Source organism: Mycteria americana, chromosome 6 (assembly GCF_035582795.1).
Source record: "Mycteria americana isolate JAX WOST 10 ecotype Jacksonville Zoo and Gardens chromosome 6, USCA_MyAme_1.0, whole genome shotgun sequence".
Lineage (NCBI taxonomy): Eukaryota > Metazoa > Chordata > Aves > Ciconiiformes > Ciconiidae > Mycteria > Mycteria americana.
The window spans coordinates 63,263,444-63,284,929 of NC_134370.1; the positions used below are offsets into that span (position 1 = coordinate 63,263,444).

Genomic DNA, 21,486 nt, shown 5'->3' on the forward strand with positions numbered 1-21,486 from the left:
TCAGGTTTTGTTAAATGGGCTTATTTAATGCAGATGCATAAGAAAAAATACCCAGCAAAAGATCTGAAAGCTATTGAAAGAAAAATATTTTCTTTGTTAACCCAAGCAGCCAGTAACAAGCAAAAAGACACAATTTAAACTAAAAGCCACTATATATTTTCGTGCAACTTTGTTTACAGCTTCACTGACAGCTCATAAAGTTCTCCTAAGTAGAGAAATCTCTCCTAGATATATTTTACCCTTTTGACCCTTTTCACCCCCGTACTGTATGTAAGCTGGGACAACCTAAAAATCAATGGCTTATGGAAACATCTGTTGATACAGGCACACGATTTAGACTTTTTTCAACAGCTGTTGTTATTTTATGCCTTTTTTGGCTAGGTCAATTGGTAAGACTAGATGAAAATACTAGTTGGTCTCCTTTCCTGACTCTTTAGCGGCTGCGTCAGCACCCCGTTCCCTCCCCTGCGACTTTGGGGAAAAAGAAGTTTGAATGTCCCCCAAGTCTGGTCTTGCTCACCAGCCTCAGACAAGAAATAAAGGAAATACAGTTCCCAAATGGCCACCTATGTTATCTCACTTATTCACCTAAATACTGGCTTAAAATACCCCCGGCTATAGCTGCTTTCTGCCCCGCACAAGGGAGCTAAAACCCTCGCCCGCAGCACCCCCCGCTACCCATCTCCTTGGCTCCCCTCTCCCTTTCCAACAGCGCTCCACAATAAACTCCAGGTTTGTCTTGCCTCCCCTCCTGCTATTTCATTGCCGGGATCCAGACATCTGCCGACATCCTCCGTAAAAGATAACACACAATATATTTTAAGAGCCAACCTGCCAAAAGGTACTCAATGCTCCAGACAGCACTACTTACCAGATAGGGAACACGCATTGCTCACAATAAGACATGCATAAAAACAGAATGTACTTTTCTTGGAAGACTAATGCTTACCTAAAAAAAAAAATATATATACATTCAAGCAAAATATCCTATTTTTCAACATTTAATTCGGCTGCTACTTGAAACAATATGTTTCTATATAAATTCTGTTTTCTTGAAAGAGAAAACAACTTATAAAGCTTTTAAAGTGCTCTAAAAATCATTTTTTCAGTGTATATTCAAACTGTCGAGAGCCAGAGAAAGCCAATACTCCGAGCACAGATTTTTTTTTTCCCCTTGCTCTTTTTAACAGAGAGGTCTTGTTTAATCTTACCTTCAAAACTTCTTATTTCTCTGCCATGCACTCCTAGTGTCACCAGTGGTATTGACTGAATTCTGCCAACCCTTGCCCAAAAGGACAGTCGCGAGAAAAGCTGGTTTAAACAGAAACCACTTATCTAAAGGAGGGAGAGCCCCAGGTTCGCAAGCGAAGGAGATATTTCAGCATTAAAGAATTCTAGGAGCTACTCCAAGACGCAAATTTTTGTTGTCTGGTGCACTGTAAGGATTTTAAGCCCAGAAAGAAGTTATTTATTTAGTCTATATACTTAGATTTATAACAAAGGATTCATCTACCCTCTTCTGGGTGCCTTTTGCATCGTTTACAACAAAGAAAGTAAACCTCAGCTTCCTCAAAGACAGAAAACAAGTAATAAACAAACAAGTCTTGTCACGCAAAATCAAATGCTGTCCCCCAAATATCCAGCTATGAACAAGAAAGCCTTTAGAGGTTTCTCTCCGTGATTCCTCAAAATGCAATTAAAACTAGAATTTGCAAAATGCCCTGAACCCCATTTCAGCCCACGCAGCAGGAAGCAAAGGACTCTCTCCCTCCCCTTCCCTTTTTAACACTGCGGGACCCCAATCTTTACAGTCAATGCCTCCCTTGGGGCATCTACAGGTGGGAATATTTGGACGTGGTGAAAGCAACCCTCTTTCTCTTTTAAAAGTCTCAGAAAGGTATATTACTGCTCTTTTTTTACCTCTTATGTACAGGCATTTGAAGCTAAGACTTGTCTACCTCCTCCTGGGCAAGTGGGTAAGTATGCATTTCAGAATCACAGAATCGTATAGGTTGGAAAAGACCTTTAAGGTCATCAAGTCCAACCATAAACCTAACACTACCAAGACCACCACTACACCATGTCCCTAAGCACCTCATCCACACGTCTTTTAAATACTTCCAGGGATGGTGACTCAACCGCTTCCCTGGGCAGCCTGTTCCAATGCTTGATAACCCTTTTGGTGAAATAAAATTTCCTAATATCCAGTCTAAACCTCCCCTGGTGCAACTTGAGGCCATTTCCTCTCGTCCTATCACTTGTGACCTGGGAGAAGAGACCGACCCCACCTCTCTACACCCTCCTTTCAGGTAGCTGTAGGGAGCGATGAGGTCTCCCCTCAGCCTCCTTTTCTCCAGGCTAAACAACCCCAGGTCCCTCAGCCGCTCCCCATCAGACTTGTGCTCCAGACCCTTCCCCAGCTTCGTTGCCCTTCTCTGGACACCATAACACACCTTGTTATGGTCAGTGAGTTAAAAATAAAAACAGTAGTGGAACAAAACACCAAGGAACACTTCTTTAATCTCAGCAGACTTCACCAGCCCACCCCTGTCCATGCCTTTGGTAAGAATCAATGCAATCTGCAGCGTAGTATTTTGGAGGGGCAGAAGAGATTTCTACATTCCCAAGCACAAGATCTCAACTTGAAACCAATGTTTCAGAGAACTGCACCTCCAGCCTTTGAAAATGTGTATTTTGGAAATAATATCCCTTCCAACCACTTTTAGGCATTTAATGTGTCCAGCTGTGTTAAGAAACCAAGCAAAAGTTCAGTGTCAAGTAAGTCAGGATTATGATCTTCTTGTGATTTATGGAGGTAAGTACAGTCTCAGACAGAAGAAAAACAAGTCACTTGATGCTAAGCAGACTCAGTACCAGGGCTCAGACTAATGAGTTAGCGAGGGCGAGGCTTCACATTCCTGCCTCTTATCTCACCAACTGGAAGGACAACATATAAGAAGGGAGAACATACTCAGTTGGTAAATGAGGTAGGCAGACCCAGTGCCACGGTACTTGCAAACACAGTATTAGTATTTGCAGTAGAGAAGATGGAAATGCTTCAGGACAGGGAGGCACGCGGTATTTGAAAAAGGTGCTGTACTTCCCGCAGGTAAGAATATGCCCCCAAATAACTAAGTGCATAAATAAGGTGAAACTACTATTATCATGGCTGTAATGGTATGAGGGCGTAAATCAAGGCAAAGTCTTTAGGGAGAAGCAATAGCTAACCAGGCTGAGAAAATCATAAGCCAAGCATTGGTCCTTCTGCAGCTCTGAAAGGAGAGCAGCGTAACTCGGGTTAAACACAGGCTAGCAACAATTCCTCTGACTCAAACTACACAGACAGAAGAGAAAGCAAATGAGATAACCCAGAAATATAGGCTCTATCTTTTGGAATAGCCTCCTGGGCACAGCTACCAGCTTCATTTTTGCCGAGTACACCGCTGGCACCACGATGACAAACACAGTAAGCAAGAAGGGAGGGAGCAGCTAAGTTCACCACTGCTTAAGAGAAAATCAGAAAGTTAGCTACATCAAATACCTGCTTATATAGGCATAAATTTAATGCATAAGTGAAGCAGAAAGAGGAGGTGGAAGGAGAAGAACCTTGTTAGCTGCAAGAGACCAAGTGCAAAAGAAAGCCTGGTATAGAGTTTGCTCCCATCTGCTAATTCCAATACAGCTGATCAAGTACATTTTATTAAACCATTGCAAAACTCTGTCACATTCTTGTTACAGCCTCCATGTTGGGGTTATTCCAAAGCAGAAGTCCAAAACACAGACCACAGGAGTAAAAACAACAAACTGGTGATGGAAGGAGGTAAGCGGCAGTGAGAAGAAACTCTCCTTTTATCTCTTACGCCTACCTGCTCTGGGATCTCCACAAAAAAGTCGCTACTGTCCATGCTTTTTATAGGATCTGCATTTGGAGACATCACCTCTTCTTCGGTGTGACCGATAACTAATAAAAGCGTTCTAGCAAAATTCAAAAGTTTCCTTTCCTTGAAAGTTTTGATGCATTTGCTACCATGACAGTAAGGACAGCTATGCCTGACCACAGCCAAACACAACACCAATTCATTGCTCTACCCCTGGGTTGCTAAATTCTGACTTGCAGCTGCCTCTGCTTGGCCAAACCCAATCCCTTCCATACCAGTCAAGTGCTTTTATTTTAGATATCATATGCTTGGATACCAAATCACTCAGTCCTTCTGTTTAGACTAAGATATTTTAATCATCCACTGCAACACTATTCTTGTTTCACAGTCCCAAGCTCAAAGCCCTCTCCAACACCGCCAAACTGCCCCATACTACTGCTCTGCACAGTGCAGACCAGGCAGAAAGCAACGGGGAAGATGTCCCTGACAAAAGCAGAGAGCAGTCAATCTGCTCAACGTGAGCAAGGATGCTGCATGGAAAAGCAAACATTTAGATATCTTCCAGGCTTTTATCTCATCTGATGTTTTAACAACAGTTTGATCCCAGAAACATTCTGCAACACAGCCGAGTCACTTGGGCCACGCCAGGATGTGTACATGACACCGAGCAGTAACAGCAGAGGTGCTGGAGGAAAAAAATCTGAGATTTCCACCTTTGCATGAAAACGGTGTAATAAGGGAAGATGGACCACCTAAAAAGGGTGGAGGAAGAAAAAAAATGGACTGAAAATGATAACAGAAAGGGGAGTCTGTGTGACTACCGCAAGGCTAAATGCATTTTGATTTCATGTTTCCATGGAAAGAGTTTTAACAGTACTGGGTAAAACTCCAAATACATTTTCGTAACTATTCACACTGCCTGAATGGAAACACTTAAGAAGTATTCCTTCTAATCTCCACTCTAGCTCTACATACAACTCTCTCTCCTTTGGCCTTTACTTTTTTCTTCTTTCTCGCACCATTCTTTCCATCCTTTGCTGGAAGATGAAGTCAGAAATGCCATGCCTGGATACTGCTGGAGCCCATAATTCTTCATCAGCAGCCAAGAGTCCTGCTCATCTCTCAGATAGTTGTACCTATCCGAGCGCACTCAGACTGCACTGCTAGGTTTCACCTTCTAACATGGATCTTAAAGACAGGAGGTATGGTGCAAATGCCAAGTCTATACAAACCTCCAGTATAACACAGGCTAGGCAATGTAACCCCACAGCAGTTCTAGCGCTGGTTTGGCAGTTTATTTAGAGCTGCAGTGTATCGCTCATAGGACATCCAGTCTTGACAGGAACACTTGAAGCAATGGAGAGCTAACACCTTCCTACAGTAACTTACTCAAAGAATTAACTATTTTCACCCTTCAAAGTTTTCACTGTCATTCCTACAGTCTCAACTTGTTTCACCTCACCTTCTAAATGGTGCATCTCATTTATGGCTCTTCCATCAGAGTAAAAAGTGGGAAGAAAGTTGTTCCCCATGCGTACGGTTATAGTCCAAAGCTCCCCAAATGGCAGACACTGCTCTGAATCTAGAACAAAAGCTTTGCCCAGGTCTCATCTCACTTTTGAACCTGGCCCGTTCACAGTACGACCTCCCAAACACTTGTGCTGACATGGCAGAGGAGAACCGCCGTGCCCACCAGCGGCTGTCGCTGCTGAAGCCATGACCCAGTGGTACCCAAGGGCTTTCTCCCTCCGCGTGTCACTTCTCGCTGCGGTTCACCTTTCAGCAGACTTTCTGGATTTGGCACAAACTGTCCCAAAAAGCTTTGCCAAATCCTGAAAAACTATACTTAAAAAAACCTGCCACGTAGGATAGTGGTTAGTGTAGGATGGCAAGAGAACTGAAGCACCAGTCCATGACTCCGCACGAAACCCCAGAACAAATGTATGGTAATATAATTAAAAACCTATTTCTTGTATTAATGAGGTTTTTCTCTAAGGCGGTGTTAACTACCAATGAAGTGCAAAAAACATAAGTCGACAGAAAAACATAAATGCTGGCTTCTCTACATTGTAGGGTAACAACTTCACTTTCCAACATATCAGAATGGAGCTAGACAGGTTCCTTCAGAAGGATAAAAGCCCAGTGACGTGATACACCAAAGCACCCATTTGTCATAATAACGCAGTCTCCATCGAAAAATCCACATTTGGTCTCCCATGTTATCATCTTAATTTCCTCTATATTTAGACCAGGAATTCAGTGTGCAGTAACCATGTCTACCATACAACAGTTACACCACAAAACTTTTAAGAGATTTCAAACACAAATAAAAGAATCCATATAATACAGGAGACTGAACCATTCAAAAACAGCACAGTATTTTCCTTCTCAAGGTACAATATTCAATGCCAGCAGTCCTTTGCCACAGTATCAGTCTTACACATCCATTATTTTATGGATCCATACTTTCATAACTGCATAAAAATGAATGTATCTAACAACTGGAAGAGAACTCCAAACCAGGATTTTCTGTACTGGAAACCCTTTAGCTCTATGTTTTACAAACTCGTGAAATCACGAAGTCCTGATCCTAAAAAGGGCCTCGGAAAGCTACTTTAAGACACTGATGTTAAATAATTTGTATGACTGAATCCCTGTGTCTGAAGCAAGCCAAAAGCAAGCATCGCAGAAGGTTCGTAATTATTAAACAGTTGTCTTCAATCTGCATCCATCACAAGACTACGCCAGGAACATATACACAGCTCTGCCTTTGAGGCAACAGTATTTGCAGATAGTAAATAAAACTGCAGGTAGCTCTTGACACTTTTAAAATGAGTGTGAAAAACCTGAGGGATAAACTTCCTTTGCAGCCGATACCAGGAGGATGGCAAAGCAAGATGTTTTATTAGAGGAAATTAGGAAATGATGAAAAAACAGAGTATCAGGGCTACACGCAGCAATCTTTGCCTCCAGAAAACGTTGCCTGTAGTGGCTGAAGGGGAAGGCACAGGGGAGGAGAAGTAACTCACCATCTCTAGAGATCAGCGAGGGCTAGCACAAGCCCTGCGGCCACAGCCAGCCGAGGGGGCGGCGTGGGCGCCTGCATCTGCCCCGTCCTGCCGCAGGCTCGCGCCGAGCCAAACCTGGGAGCAGCATCTTTGTGCTGAGTCGGGGATTTGGCTCGGCGTCCGCGTTCCTGCTTCTCTTGCTAACATCCGTGAATCCTGTGACTGAGCTTGGAAACGACTGTCTCGAGCTGAGGATTAGCCGCGTGCGGGAGAAAAAGGCATCGGAACTGCAGCGCCCAGAGAAATTAAGCATAGGACAAAAAAATTGCCACAACAGTTGTATAAACACCTTCCTGCTACAGATATCAAAGCATGAGTAATAGTAAAGGCCAAACAAGAATCCCAGACTGGCTTGGATTTCTTCTCCCTCCCCCCCGCTTTTCTTCTAACTCTCTGCAGCATGTACCCTGGACTCTGGCTTATGCAGCGATGCACAGAACAGACAGCAAAACCCAGGGCGAGCTATTCTGCACAGCGATGAATTTACTCAGGGGCTGACTGTCTGACACAATTTCCTCCTAGACCTCTCCAGCCCCAGCTTTGAGCATCCGGGGCAGACACAGGATGCTGGTGGGTGTGAGAAAGGGCCTTGCAGATGACTAGTCCAAAGCCTTGACCCAGTGGGTATGTGCGTGTCACCCGCCAGCAGTAATGCCAGGCTTAGGGCAGGCTCCTTTTTGGCTGTTTTTTTCCATGTTTACTCTAGTTACAGGACAACATTTACAAAGAGAGAGTTACACAAATGATTTTAAAGAGGCAGGGCGAGGATGCAGCCTATTGTTAAGGCTGCATTTTCCACCGCGGGACCCCGCTCTGATTTGTTTCTAACACTTCAGCCACTCGCTCTGAAATTTCCCATGCTGTTGGGAAGCCTCCCATGCTGTTCTGCAAGCCCTTTGGAAAACAGGGACTTGCAATCACCATCCCATAGTACGTACATATGCACATACATGCAGATGAAGAAAATGGACTTCAGTGCGCACAAACGACCTGAATTTTGGCAGGTCCTGAAGGTCAGCAGTTTGTTAAAGAAGTTATTTCCTAAGAAAATAAATTGGAGCCTGGAGAACTATAATGACCCCTCGTCTTGGGTCACCAACAAGGCTAAGCAGTTTTGAGCCGTGAAGCATCTCTCTACTACTTGACTTGAGCAACAACCAGCACTGGCACCAGGCTCTCCTCCTAAGGACCAGCCACTAGAGGGGGGTGACACTGTACATCTTGGCCATAATGTTCTCCATTTATCTGCTGACTCCAGTGAAGAGAAACATGGAAGACTTCAGTTGAGGAGAGGACAAAACTCTGGATCCTTCACACCTACTGACCATCCCAACACTTATCTCAATGCCGTGTGGGTCTCTTCTCTCTCCCACAAGCCCTTTTGCACCCAGTCCATCCCATCTCCTCTTCCCACCTCCATCTCCTATGGTCCTGCCATCCCTGACCCCTTCCTTTGCACACCCTGCCGGACGCTGGCCAAGCTGCTCCCTCCTCTTCTCCCTGTTCAGCAAAGCACAAACCTGGGGGACTACAAACCAAAAGCCATGGGCAACAACAGACCTGGGGCTCTGTCCCGACAGAGCATCATCTATCTTATCTGTAACAACTCCCAAGGAAGGAGGTTTCCTAGCCTCCCTAGGTGGTCTTGCAACAGTTTCATGATGATAACAGGATGTTTTCTCAACATCCACCCTAAATCACCCTGGCAAATTAGCAAATCAGTAAATTAAGCTGCCATGGAAATCTGGGACTTTAATAACCACTATTGCATGTTGGCAGACTGCTAGATTGCACAATAGTTTTCTTTTTGTTGCACTGAATAAATTTAATTCTTTCAACCTCTTCTCACGTTTCTTAATCTCTTCTCGTTGTTTCCTTCCAGACACTTTCCAGTACGCTTGTGTCCTCCGCGGAGCAGGGCACCCAAAAGCGGATTCGGTAACACCGATGATGCCTCCGCGGTGCCATGCACGAGTAAGTCACCTCCCGCACCTTACAGAGGACACTCCTTCAATATAACTCAAAACAAGATTTGTCTCTTTTGCAATAGCATCTCACTGATGATTCATCTGTGGTCCACTAAAAATCCTCAGTCTTTTTCTACCCATCCCTCTCCAGTTTAAACCTGACTTAGTAAATGTGCATTTTGATATCTTCTTTGCAAATGAAGTACTCTGTGGCTGCTTTTATCTCTTATCTGGATGCACTCTCCAATTTCTTAAGGTCACTCAGAACCCTGACCCTGTTCTCCCAAGCGCCTGCAACCCCTCCCAACCTGATGTCATCCGAGAGTGTTATAAACATACTTCCATCTTCCAAATCATGACTGAAAATATTGCAAGTTTTCCCCCAGAAAGTGACCTTGCTGATATATCACACGTTACTGCACTACTCGGATCAGTCGACAGATGAAAGTGCAAATCTTTTGCGAGCTTCAGTCTCTGTAAAGGTATTTAGAAATGCCCCGTTTATCTGGTAGGCTGCAACTTCTGAAAATACAGACATTATTTAAACACTGATTCATGTGGTAAAGGTAGGATGCATTAAATTCAATAGGAACTAACTAATGAAATTAATAAATACAATGAGAAGGCTATTTCCCAGTGAACTCTGTTTCTGGGGTCAGCCAGCTACAATTTGTCAGTCACAGGCTTAGACAAGCGAAGCCGTCGGATGAACCCAGCAGTGCAACCTTATCCATCCTGCCGCATGAAGACAAAGATTCAGCAAATAATGAAACATAACTGATTTCTGGGATCAAGACAAGAAGAGAAGTATATCAAGGTACAGTTCATTTCAAACTGTTGCTTTACTTTCATAATGCTGGAACCACGATGTGCCATTTCTAAATTATTTTAATATGACAGTATGCAGAAGCCAAACCAGATTTCTCATCAGAGTTAAGAATCTAAAGTTATTCAATTTTAAAAATGCTAAAGTCTAATTTTAATAGATCACACCAAGTTATTGCCCCAGCTCTACTCAAGATCCCCAAACAAAACAGGAAGATAAGGACCAGGGGAGTCTCCGGCAGGATGAGCACCCACCGCCCAACACAGAATCATAGGATGGTTGGGGTTGGAGAGGACCTTAAAGATCATCTAGTTCCAACCCCCCTGCCATGGGCAGGGACACCTTCCACTAAACCAGGTTGCTCAAAGCCCCATCCAACATGAAAGGAGCTTGGGAAATTCTGGTTACAGAATTTCTATAGCTGAACAAATACAGCCTCTGAGAAAACATTCTGGAGATTTAAGAAACAGACACTTTAAAAACACATTTTAATTGGAAAAACCATTTTTCCATTATTTTCCTTTCAGTGCTTATAACCCTACAAACCATTATTTTCCTAAACATTTTTCAGCTGCAGCTTTTCCATGACATGCACAAGAGCCTCTCTCAGGCAAAGTCTTCTGAAATGACTACAGGGAAAGCATGTACAACTTTATACATGTAATACTGGAGTACACTTCCTGGCATCACGACTCCAGATAAATCTCTGCCTTCAGAAACCAACTCACAAGAAGGAATTCTTCCCCTTCTCTTTCCAGCGTGCTCAAGCTTACTGTCATTCAGTCTAATTCCACTATACAAGAAGTTGCAATTTTTAGGCTCTAAAACATTTTTTTTTTTAACAGTCTGTGCATACATTGCATATTTATAAATAACATTGTGCAAAATTCTCACCCATAAAACAGGAGTTAATGCAGTTCCCAAGGTCCAAAGTTGCTGACACAACGGGTGAGACTGCTAAATACCTGCAGCTCCTGACTAGGTGCAAGCAACAACATTTCTATTTGCAACAAGTTAGGAAAACCACTTTTACTAACCACAAAATGGCTCTGTAATGAGAAGGCAACGAGCACCTGAAAGACTTCTGGCTACAAAAAAAGTCAGCACTAAATAAAGCAGAGACAGGACGAGACAGGAGATACACACTTCGCGATGGCTTTCACTGGTCAGCTCCCTACTCAACCTACACGTGTGAATTAAGCTCTATTTATAAGTCTTCCGCTGATTTTTTTTTAAAATGACCTTAATATAGTGCAGTTGTTGTTTTGTTTCTGTTGAACTTAGCAACAGGAAACCCTGTCAGTCCTGCAGCAAACTTTCCATTCCCCTGGCACTCCCATTCCTGCACCAGAAAAGCCAGATTTCTAAAGAGGTGTTTGACGGGGTGGGAGGGAGAGGAAGAACAGAAGAAAGCACACACACAAAAAATCAAAATGCCTGTAAAACATGCAAAATGGAAGCCAAATTCAATATGTTTCTTTTATTTTTTCCCTGTTTGAAAGGAAAAGGCAGTGCCCTAATTTGCATTTTCTAAAGATATCTTACTTTTCTACCAAACACCTAAGTCTTAGTCATGAAAATTACCTTTAATAAAGGGTCAGTAAAAAAAACCATCAGCATCTTTACACTCATGCATTCCAGTAACAAAAGATTTACTTATCAGACAGCACAAATTTTAGCTTGGAAAGTTATTCACTCTAGTCCCTGGCTAACTCACTGAGCAAACAGCTACAGAAATTAAGCCTTAAACTTGTTAAAAACAAAATAAACCTGATTTTCTTACAAGCTTTGGCAAGACTGTTCTGCTGCCTAAAGAGCTTTACTGCGGGATGAGCAAAGTTTTTTGGTGCTCCACCCTGCACTGTTAACTCATCCCCACAATATCTTCTCTTTTAACAGCTTCATAATGGTATGCTAACGTGCAAACACAGCTGCTCAATGGCAACGTGCACCAACACAGGATGAGAGCAATTTAGCATTTACAAAACACTTTCTTTTTCAGGAACAAGAAACTGTATATGAAATATAGGAGCAAATGCAAATCCAGCTAGGAAAGGTATGACCAAAAAACCCAGCTCTTGATAAAGCAGAATATGTATTAGGGGTGCTTTAAACCAAAATTGCATTCCTGTCAAGCCCAATATTCACGTTTTTTTTTATCATAGACAGTCCTTAAATATGGCAAAGCGCAAGTAATAGAAAACAATACCAACTGATTTCTGATCCCTGGCATGACCTTTTTATATTATTTCACCGACCTGAAGAATACAGGGTTTCCCCCCACACTTGATCCCCCTATGTTTTCCCATTATTAATTTTTCTTCCAGCAAAGGCACTAATGCTCCCAGCTAGCAATGCCTTTAGACCTCGGAGTCTGTGCACGCACCCACACCGACCGCAGCCACAGTCCCCCCTGCCAAAAACTCCCTGGAGGGGCAAAGCGTGCGAGGGGATAGAGAGACTGGCCAGGACCACGCGCGCGTGGGGACCTCGGAGGCACTGCCGGCCCCACGCAGCATCACCAACCCCAAGCACATTACAGGGCATCGCTTTTATCAAATTATATACAAATCTTGGTACAGCCCTGCCTCACAAGGAACCGTTTGGGTCAATCTCTATGTCACCGACTGAGACAACATAAATGTGGCTTAATCTAGTGGTTGAAAAACGTAAGGTCTAAAAAAGTCCACAATATTTTTAAAAGGCTAAAACAACATTATGGTGATAGACGCTATTCAGCTTTGCAAAGCCTACAGAAAGGAAACCGGCAGGTTAGGTGGCCAGCTGCAGCAGCGCTGGCGTTTCTTTAAAAAGCACAGAAAAAGACAAGGTGACAATGCATAAGTAGCACTCACCGCTTCCTCGTGGGCTCCACTCCCGTCACGATCTTTCAGAAAATCCACCTCGTCTTCAGTTTTCATTTCCAACCTCCCTGTGAAAACAGAGGGTTCGCACAGGCAATTTAAAAAAAAACTTCTTTCAGCGCTGCTGATATTTTTCTGTTTATTCAAACCAGTCTCAAAAAAAAAAAAAAAAGAAAACCCAACCCCAAAACCCCTTCAACAAGTCCATTTGACTTCCAACATCTGGTTTCACTCCCGACTTTGCTGCTTGTTTGTTATTAGTTTTAACAACTATCGTGTCTGGGACTGAAGGAAACTATGAAACAGCAGCAAGCATGGGGTAAAACTCCTGAAAATCTCTAGGTGAGGCTGAGCACATCTGCATGTATTTGCCCATGTATTTTCTTGGCTCCTGTTCATCTAGTTAAGGAACCAAAATTTTTGCTGTTTTTCTTCCCACCATAATCTGAAGATAACACAAGAAACCAGCCTTGCTTTCTCTCAACAGGTATTTTAAGTGTTAAAAAAAAATCACAAGCTTCAAAAATTCAGCTCACCTGCACTGCCTTAAGGAGACGATTAGGTTGCTGGACTAGGAAGGCAAACCCTTTTCTGCTGGAGTTTACAAAGACCCCGCTGATTTTCCCCTTCCTCGTGCTCCCATGATGGTGTCACCACCCCAGTGGTACAAACATCACGTCCCAGCTGCTTTCTCCACCCAGCAAAGCTTTCATTAGTCACCATTCCCCTGGGGTTCCCTTCTATGTACCTTTTCCTGGCATAAAGTCAATGCCCTAATACTCTTTCAACCCTAAGCTAAAGACTCTCACGACACACAGGATACTTTTAGAGGAGCGAAGTGATTTGTCCAAAGCCACCCCGATGGAGAGTGGCTGTGTTAGGGCTAAACCCCGCTCTAATCCCGCTCCCTCTCATTTCTACTAAAAACAAACACTGGATGGATGACAAGGCCTTCTTAAGGGCGACGTATGTTTGCAGCGAGTTTACCCGTTCAGGGGTTTAGCAAGAAGAGCCTCCCATCTTCACGGGGAAATTGCTGTAACAACTGTCACCAATGGTTTGCCAGCTGTCACCCTTGATTTTGGGACTCTCTGGTTTTGCAATGTTCTATTGATAAACTAATCTAGCATCATTAAGTCAAACCGGCACGATTTTCTCTCAATTAGGTGAGTTTGTGGGCAGACTGTCAGAAATCAGAGGTAACGCTACAAATTTCTGCAAGTCCCGTTTGTTGGCAAAGCAGAGATCACGGCCGTGAGGAGATCTGCTTGGAGTTGCGGCAATGCCCTGATGGTTGAGATCTTGGTCCAAAGACAGAACACGCAAGGAAGAAACCTCTGGTGCACTGAGGATGGGAGAAGCACGCGGTGTAGTGATACTCTGTGCTGGGTAAGAACTGGAGGACAAAGACATGTGCCCTCAGAATGAAATTCAAGGGGACAATTTTTGCACTCTGCCACTCCTTCCTGAACTTCTATTAAGAAACATATCTCAAACGAAAAGCGCTATAATGCTGTCACAGAGGTCTCGGGGGCATAGAGCACCTTATCGCATGTGTGGTATCATTAGTGACATTTGTTATCGGTTCACCCTGCTACTCTAACAGGGGAAGGAAATGGTAGCTAGTGCTTTTCCATAGGGAAAAGGCCATCGATGAGAATGAGGTAAAGACTGGTAAAATTCGAAGTAAGGTGATATTCTCCTACCTGGCAATGAATGTTTTCTTTAAATGCTGAGATCTACAAGAGGTATACCAGGGATATTTCTCCCAGGAGAGGAGCTAGGGAGCAATGATTACAGTATTTGTCAATTTAAGATGCTAAACCCCAACCATACAACCTAATCTTGCTGGGGTCGCTTTCTGCCAAGAAGCTGCATCTACTCGGAGGTGTTTTGTCAGCATAAACCCATGCCATTTCTTCTATTCTCACCCAGCCTGGCTACTGGGGTATGATTTCATATCCTAACTGCCTGCTTTTTTAATGAGTAGCATCTATCTGCCTGACTTGCAAATAATGTGCTTGCAGAACCCATTACTCAGTGGTAATGCAGTTCTGAGTCTAAAGCTAACAGCATGAGGAGCTGCCTTATGAAAGTAGGATCTTCTTCTAGCTTCATTGCCTTCCTTCAAGTGTTGTGATCAGCCACTAGATACTTGTCTGGATAAGGCAATTAGCCCTTTGAAGTCTCTGTTTTGGGGGTAGGCTGAAGCTAAGTGGAGGCCATGAAATAAACAGGGATATATTTGGGAGCAACTTCACAATATAAACAAAAAAAATTAAACGAGCTCAATGATTTGGAGTAATGGCAACAGCAATTATCAGCCGGTTACATCTCTGATAAATTAGCATGACAATAAAACCCTCTGACCACACGTGTTTCTGAGAAACGGCCTTGTGACCTACACTTCCTTTGGGAAGACTTTATTGTAGTTTATCAAAAAAAGATCTGATTCATTCTGAGCACTGATGACTCCTGCATGGCTACAAAATGCTCTGTACAAACCCAGGCTGCAGGGAAAACTCCCCAGCACTGACACAGCACAGAACTGACGCAAAGAATTGAAGGCTGCCGCTGAACTCGTACACAAAACGCACTACCCAAAGCTTAGACATCGACATGAAGAATGTACACAGCAATAATAAACAATAAATCTGTTCTCTTGAATTACTGCCATATCAGAATTCTAGATGCTGCTTTACAGGAGGTGAATTTCAGAAACATTTCAAATAGTGAGCTTGGGTTCATAGCAGTCGCTTGTCTCTGCTTTAAGCTAATATTTTATCTGGGCTTTCCTAACATTTTGCCTCAGAGCAATCCTAAAGTTCTTCAAGAGAAGATATTCCAGCTGAAATTTTGGTTCCTGCAGCATCCCACTGCAAATAAACAATTCTTCCTTATGGAGAGGTCAGACAACTGTATTCCAAGACCTTTTAGCCCTAAATCCTTATGTATTTTAAACCAGTAACAGGATCACCTCCCCCCCCCCCCCCCCCTTTCCATACCCTAACACAGAATGATGCTTAATATTATTTTCCTACTTCAGTCACTATCTTATTGGACTGTTTAGTCCCTTCTCCTTTTAAAACCTGGCCTAGACAACGTCATGCCTCCGAGAATCCGACCAGAGATAAAGACCTGGACTGTGCGGATGGAGCCGGCAGAGTGGGAGGCTCCCAGAAGAAAGGAGCCCTGCCAGGTATTGACTTACAGCCACTCCCGTCCCATTGAACTGTCAATCTGCCACAACACTAAAAGAGGTTCTTTCTGAAAGAAGCCTTCTAATCCACCTTTAAATCTTTCTACTTATTTACTACTGATCTCCTGACTAATGTTTACTGGTTATCTCCTGACACATAAACTTTCTAAAAATCCTGAACTCAATGAAAAAAGGATTTGCTGGACCCACCACTGATCCTCCCCCCCATCAATCCTTTCCCCTGCCCCCAGTTATTCTGCTATCACATATCAGAACAAATCCTCTGCCATCACCCCATTCTGCATTTAGACTGAAGAAACAGCTCCCAGCATTAAAGCAGTGAAATAGCTTTATAGCTTTACAACTTCATGATTTATATCACGGCAGATTTTTTTTTTAATCATTTAAATGTTTTGTTTGTTTGTTCGCTTGGTGCTGGGAAAGCAAGAGGCACTGTATCATTTTCTCAAAGCAAAAAAAAAAAAAAAGCAACTGAAAAAGTTCAGCTGCTTCCATTTAACAGCTGCCTGAACAGGTGGAAAATAAAGATCAGATTAGCTCCATGCTTCAGTAGCAAATTCACCTATGATTTAATTCCAGGCTGGAGCAACAAACCCATTTCTCTTTCATTCAATTTATCCCTTTATTTCCCTTTTCGGAGTTACCTGGTGATGTTTTCTATTAGCTTCTGTCGCACAGGCACCAGACGTCTACGCTGTCCCCCAGGTCCCACCGCTCTCCCCCATCACCACTCATCTGTAGGGAACGCCGGTCCCACTTCCCAGCCGATGGCAGCAAGCAAAACTCGTCATCTGAGTTCCAGTACTGCTTAAATGCACTGGAAAACACCACCGGCTGCTCTGCCCGACAAAAAAGCTTTGCAGCCCGGAAAAGGCGGTGGGGGTAGGGCTCGCTGGCTTTTTTAAATGACCTAATACCACCAATTAGGAAGTTGCTTTGCACAGTTCAGAAGGACACTGGCAGCTGTTTCAAGTAGACGAGCAAAGAAAATGCAAGAGAGCCCCGTTGTACCCTCTGACTCCATGTCAGCAAAAATAAAGGGGAGAAGCGAAGGAATAGCACTAAGCAAATAAACCCTCATGCCCACATGAAAGCATATATATAACTTGAAGATACAGTAATCCAAATAGCTCCCTCCCATTCATTCCTTCGCCAAGGAGGATTCATGGGCTAGAAATTCTTCTGCACACATTCACAGGAGATGATGTCCTGTCCTTACCTCCAGTGCCAGCCAAGCAACATGCATTTGAACTGAAAGTTTTAGTATGTAACTTCAGGTTTCTTCTTTCTGAGAAGAAAAACCCCAAACACCTACACTTCCTCTGCAAGGCAGGCCTCCTGCTCTTATTTCCCTTCCTTTGCTGATGAGACGCTCGAGGCACACCTACGAAGAAAAAACTAAAAAGTAGGAAACCAACTGATTTTTCCTACCTGTAACAGGCTCAGCTCGTTGCACTGCCAGGCTGACATTCTTCTTCTTTGTCGAGGAACTTAAATCCATTTCTCCATTAAGGCTGATTCCCACATCCACTGCAGCCTGAGGCTCAAGCCCCACTTTTTCTGCAGCTGGTAAATCAGGGGAACAAGGTGTCTCTGCTGCAAAAACCACCGCATCAAAACTTTTTACCATTTTAGGAACTTTATCCAGAGAGGAGCCATCATCTGCTGAAAGCAAACTCTTTACTCCCACATTTTCCAGTGACTCAACAGCATGTAAACGGCACAAACACGGTGAGAAGGGCAATTCGGGTACAGCTCGGCTTTGCTTTCCATCGGGCTCAGCCAAGACCTCCCCCTGAGCTGCTTTCGCCATGGGACCAGCATCACTCTCACTGCCTGGACAAACGGTGTCGGTGCTGGAGTCGCTGTCACACGTGGGCTCTTCTGCAATGGGCTGAAGCGCTGCCCGGGGAAGCACGCTTTCCGTATCCTCCTGCTCTTCTGGATACGCTGTGACAGGGGTTATTATCACCGGCCTTAACACTTCCTTACCCTCACAGGCATCACTCGGGGCTCCCACTTCTGAAGCATCCTTTAATTCGGGGGTGCTGCTGCGTGGGGAGATTCGCTGTTGGGTTTGACTGGGATCATGTTCTTGGTTCAGCCCTGCATGCGGACAAGGGTCGCTCTCTGCACCCGGTGACTCGCCTGCTGATGCAGGGCCATGCATGGTGCCTTCTCCTGCACACTCTGCCCCGGTCTTGCAGGCTTCTTCGTCACAGACTGTCCCTTTCAGCCCAGCATCCACATTGCTGCCGTCTGTCACAGGCCCCTCCTGACTGCAGGCAGAGGGTTTCACAACAGCAGCAAGAAGTTCCTCTGACAAAACCTGCTCCCTGCCACTTGCACAAGCCTCCTGCTCAGGCTCAGCGTCTCCTTCTTCAGCCTGCTGCGAGAGGCTCTGCTCCAGAGAGCCCTCATCCCCTGCATGGTCCCCAGGCCAGCCAGCTCCAGCAGCTACCCTGCCATGCTCCCCGCCGCGCTGCCGGGCGAGTTCTGCCGAGCCTGCTGCCGCCACCGCTTCCTGGTTTTGTTTAGATTCTTCATTATGAATTATAGAGGGTGTGCCTATTACATTATCCTCCGCACAGTCTGCACCCTTGGCACTCGGAGCTAATCCAGGGTCACTACCTTGCAGAGCTGCCTCCTGCCAGGGAGGTGCCACTGCAGCATCTCTCTCCTGACTCACAGCCGGTCCCTCTCCTCTGGGTAGGGGAGCGAGAGATTTCATCTCGCCACTCAGCCCTTCCTGCTCCAAAGCACTTTCTGCTATCTCTGCTTCGGTTTGTGCAGGCTCTTTTTCTGCCAGGCATGTGCTCGGATCCTCCGGAGGGAGCGATGCAGGCTCACATTTGCTCTCTTGAGCAGCGTCTGGTTTGAAGCAGTCACCCATTTCATCTTTAATGACAGTTTGATCAGCAGAAGGGAGACAGCTAGCAACTTCCTGACCTCGGTCTGCAGAATCTGCGCTTCCTCCATCTCTGCTGCTGCTGGTATCAGTTCCTACTGGCTCCTCTTCACGGGCCTCGCTGCCCTCCATTGCTTCAGCCGCACGTTCAGGGATCTTACCGCTCTCCTGGCAACAAACAGGTTCTGCACTGCTTTGATTAGATCCACCAGCATCATCGTTTTCAGGTTTAGCATCAGGGCCATCAGTTTCCACACTGTCTTCCAGTGCGGGCGAGCTGGATTTCCCATTTGTGCAACCTGCTTCCACCTGCCCTCCTTGCTCCCCACTCTTACTGCTGCCATGGATTTCCAAACCAGGATCAGGTTTTGATGCACATGTGGGAACCTTCACCCCATTCACTGCTGGCAATGCTGCCCCGGCACTCACAGTGACATCCTGTCTCGCTGCGACACGGGCATCGCCTTGGCTTTCCAAGAAGCCGCTGTTTACCTGATCGGTGCATGAGTCCGCTCCAGTCTCTTTGTTATTGCCAGTCTTGCAAAGGTCAGCAGAAACATCTCCAGTGCCACCGTCTGCATTCGTACCATCATGTGCCGGTACCACTCCCACATTTCCATCCTCCCCATCTGCACACTCAGTGCCATTAAAACCACTGAGTAAGGGCTGAGCAGCACTGGCTGACTCTTTCTTAGCTGGCGATTGCTCTTCTAGGTTTGCAGTCCTCCTTTCACCAGCCTCAGCCATCCCATCCTCTACCTGCTGCTGGCCCGCAGCCCTCTCAGCCGCCCCTGTACAGTTCCTGCATTCAGTTTGGCCCATAGCCACATCCACGCCCTCCAAGGAAGCTGGGGCTTCGCCTGCAGTTTCAACCACAGTAACAGTACTGTTAGCTGCACGCTCCTCGGCAGCTTGCGCTTCCTGATGGTGACTATCTTTACTGCACAAGCCGGCTTGATCCAAACCAACTCCAGCAGATGTCATTCCAGCTTCCTCATTTGTATTTCCACAGGATAGAAGATTTATGGCACCATTTACACTTGCACACAGGCTCACTGTGCAATCCTTCTCATCTGATATCGTCCCAGAGCCTTCAGCAGAGGTTGGCCCCTCCTCTTCCTTTTTACTCAACGTCACTGTATTTTTACTTTCACAGAAGTACTCTGGGCTCTTTGCATCCCCCAGGCTCAGCGAGTCATTTGGCGCATCATTAAAAGCTCCCAAACTCCTGCTGTTGCATTTCTCTTCCTGGTGGGTTTGGTCTGAGAGTTGCCCGATGTCCAGGTGAACAAGATCAGATGCACTTTCCTGCCTTCCTTCTCTTGCCATTTCTTCTAGGTTCTGAAAGGTAGTGGCCGGGTGACCATCTGGCTCTGATACTTTAGCACAGCTGTCTCCAGAATCTCCCAGTACAGGTTCTGTCTGCTGCCTTAAACTCTGTAACAAGACAAAAAAAAAAAAAAATTATTTTGCTTTGTCACACATTTACGCTGTCTCCACCATCTACAAGATCTATATCTACATAATCCTATTTGATGCAACTCCTGCTCCCTCTGGACAGGTGTCCCTTGAGACAGAGTTACAAACCCAGTGCAGTGGGTATTTTACATATTGGTTTTGTTATGCAGTAATACTGAAATTATTAGAATGACAGAAATGTTGGTTGGAAAGAGCATCTGGAGGTCACCTAGTCCAACCTCTTACCTGAAGCTGGGCTATCACCAATGTGACATCAGGTCAGCCATGACTTTGTCCTGCCAAGTCCCCATAACAACCTCTGATGACAAAGTACCCACCACCTCCCTGGGCAATCTGTGCCCGTGCCCATCCCATGAAGGAGTTTTTCCTAACAGGCACCCTGAACCCCCTGAAGCTGCAGTTTGTCCCTCTACCCACTTGTTACACCATCTGCCACCACTGAGAAGAGTTGTAATCTCTGTACTTGTCCATCAAGCAGCTGTAGTCACAGTTCTTGAGTGCACTTAAATTCAAGAACTGTAAACAGCAGAATTCAATCTACCAAATAATGCAAATATATACCAGCCTAGTCCCAAAGGGCTTGAGCAATTGCTTAAGAGCAACTTCAGATCCCTGCCCGATGGCACTCCCCAGTTCTCATCAGCGTTGCTCAATTTTCTCTATATTGATGGAAATGCTACTTCAGACGTGAGAATTGGCTGACAATGTCCAAACACCACCACTTGTCTCCTACTCCTAGGACTGAACTAATAATCTAATCTATTCCTGAGAATTGCATGCATAATTAAATATATGAAATTTACTTCCTAAATGGAAATAAAAATTTGAAAATGATGACATACTATTAAAATTAATATACACATTATCGTGGAACAGTAGCAACGTACTCAATTCCTCTCTAATCTGCATTTTCCTTCCAGAGCATCTGCTTTGTCAAGGATCCCCCAAGCTTTTATAGTTTGATACAATCAAACCTTTACTTAAAAAGAACCGTCTGTTTCAATATCTTCTTTTTTATTCTCTTTGCTGCATATCAATGTTCACATCTTAGAAGAAGTGACTTTTTAAACTACCGAGCGACCTCAATCCTTCAATGTACACCCCACAGAGCTCCCTTGATTTTCTGTGGCAGGCCTGGGGTTTTGCACTGTAAGCTTTTGGAGATCACGCTGGTTTCTCAGTAAGTGCCTGTCACTCTCCACAAATACAAAACTCTAATGAAATACTTCAAACCTGTTATTTTTTGCATTTATTTGTAAAAATATGCCAAAAAATA

General features: G+C 44.7%; 1 protein-coding gene across 10 annotated transcripts in view; it reads right to left on the minus strand.

Annotated features, from left to right (window-relative positions):
- The window catches only part of AKAP13 (A-kinase anchoring protein 13), a 227,406-nt gene that overhangs the window by 86,078 nt on the left and 119,842 nt on the right, over positions 1–21,486 (minus strand). For all 10 annotated transcript variants that reach the window (XM_075506242.1, XM_075506248.1, XM_075506243.1 and 7 more), the window contains 2 exons: positions 17,255–20,168; positions 12,595–12,671 (listed from right to left, as the gene is read on the minus strand). In XM_075506242.1, the coding sequence (XP_075362357.1) occupies positions 12,595–12,671; positions 17,255–20,168 (2,991 nt within the window). The remainder of the gene's footprint in view (positions 1–12,594; positions 12,672–17,254; positions 20,169–21,486) is intronic.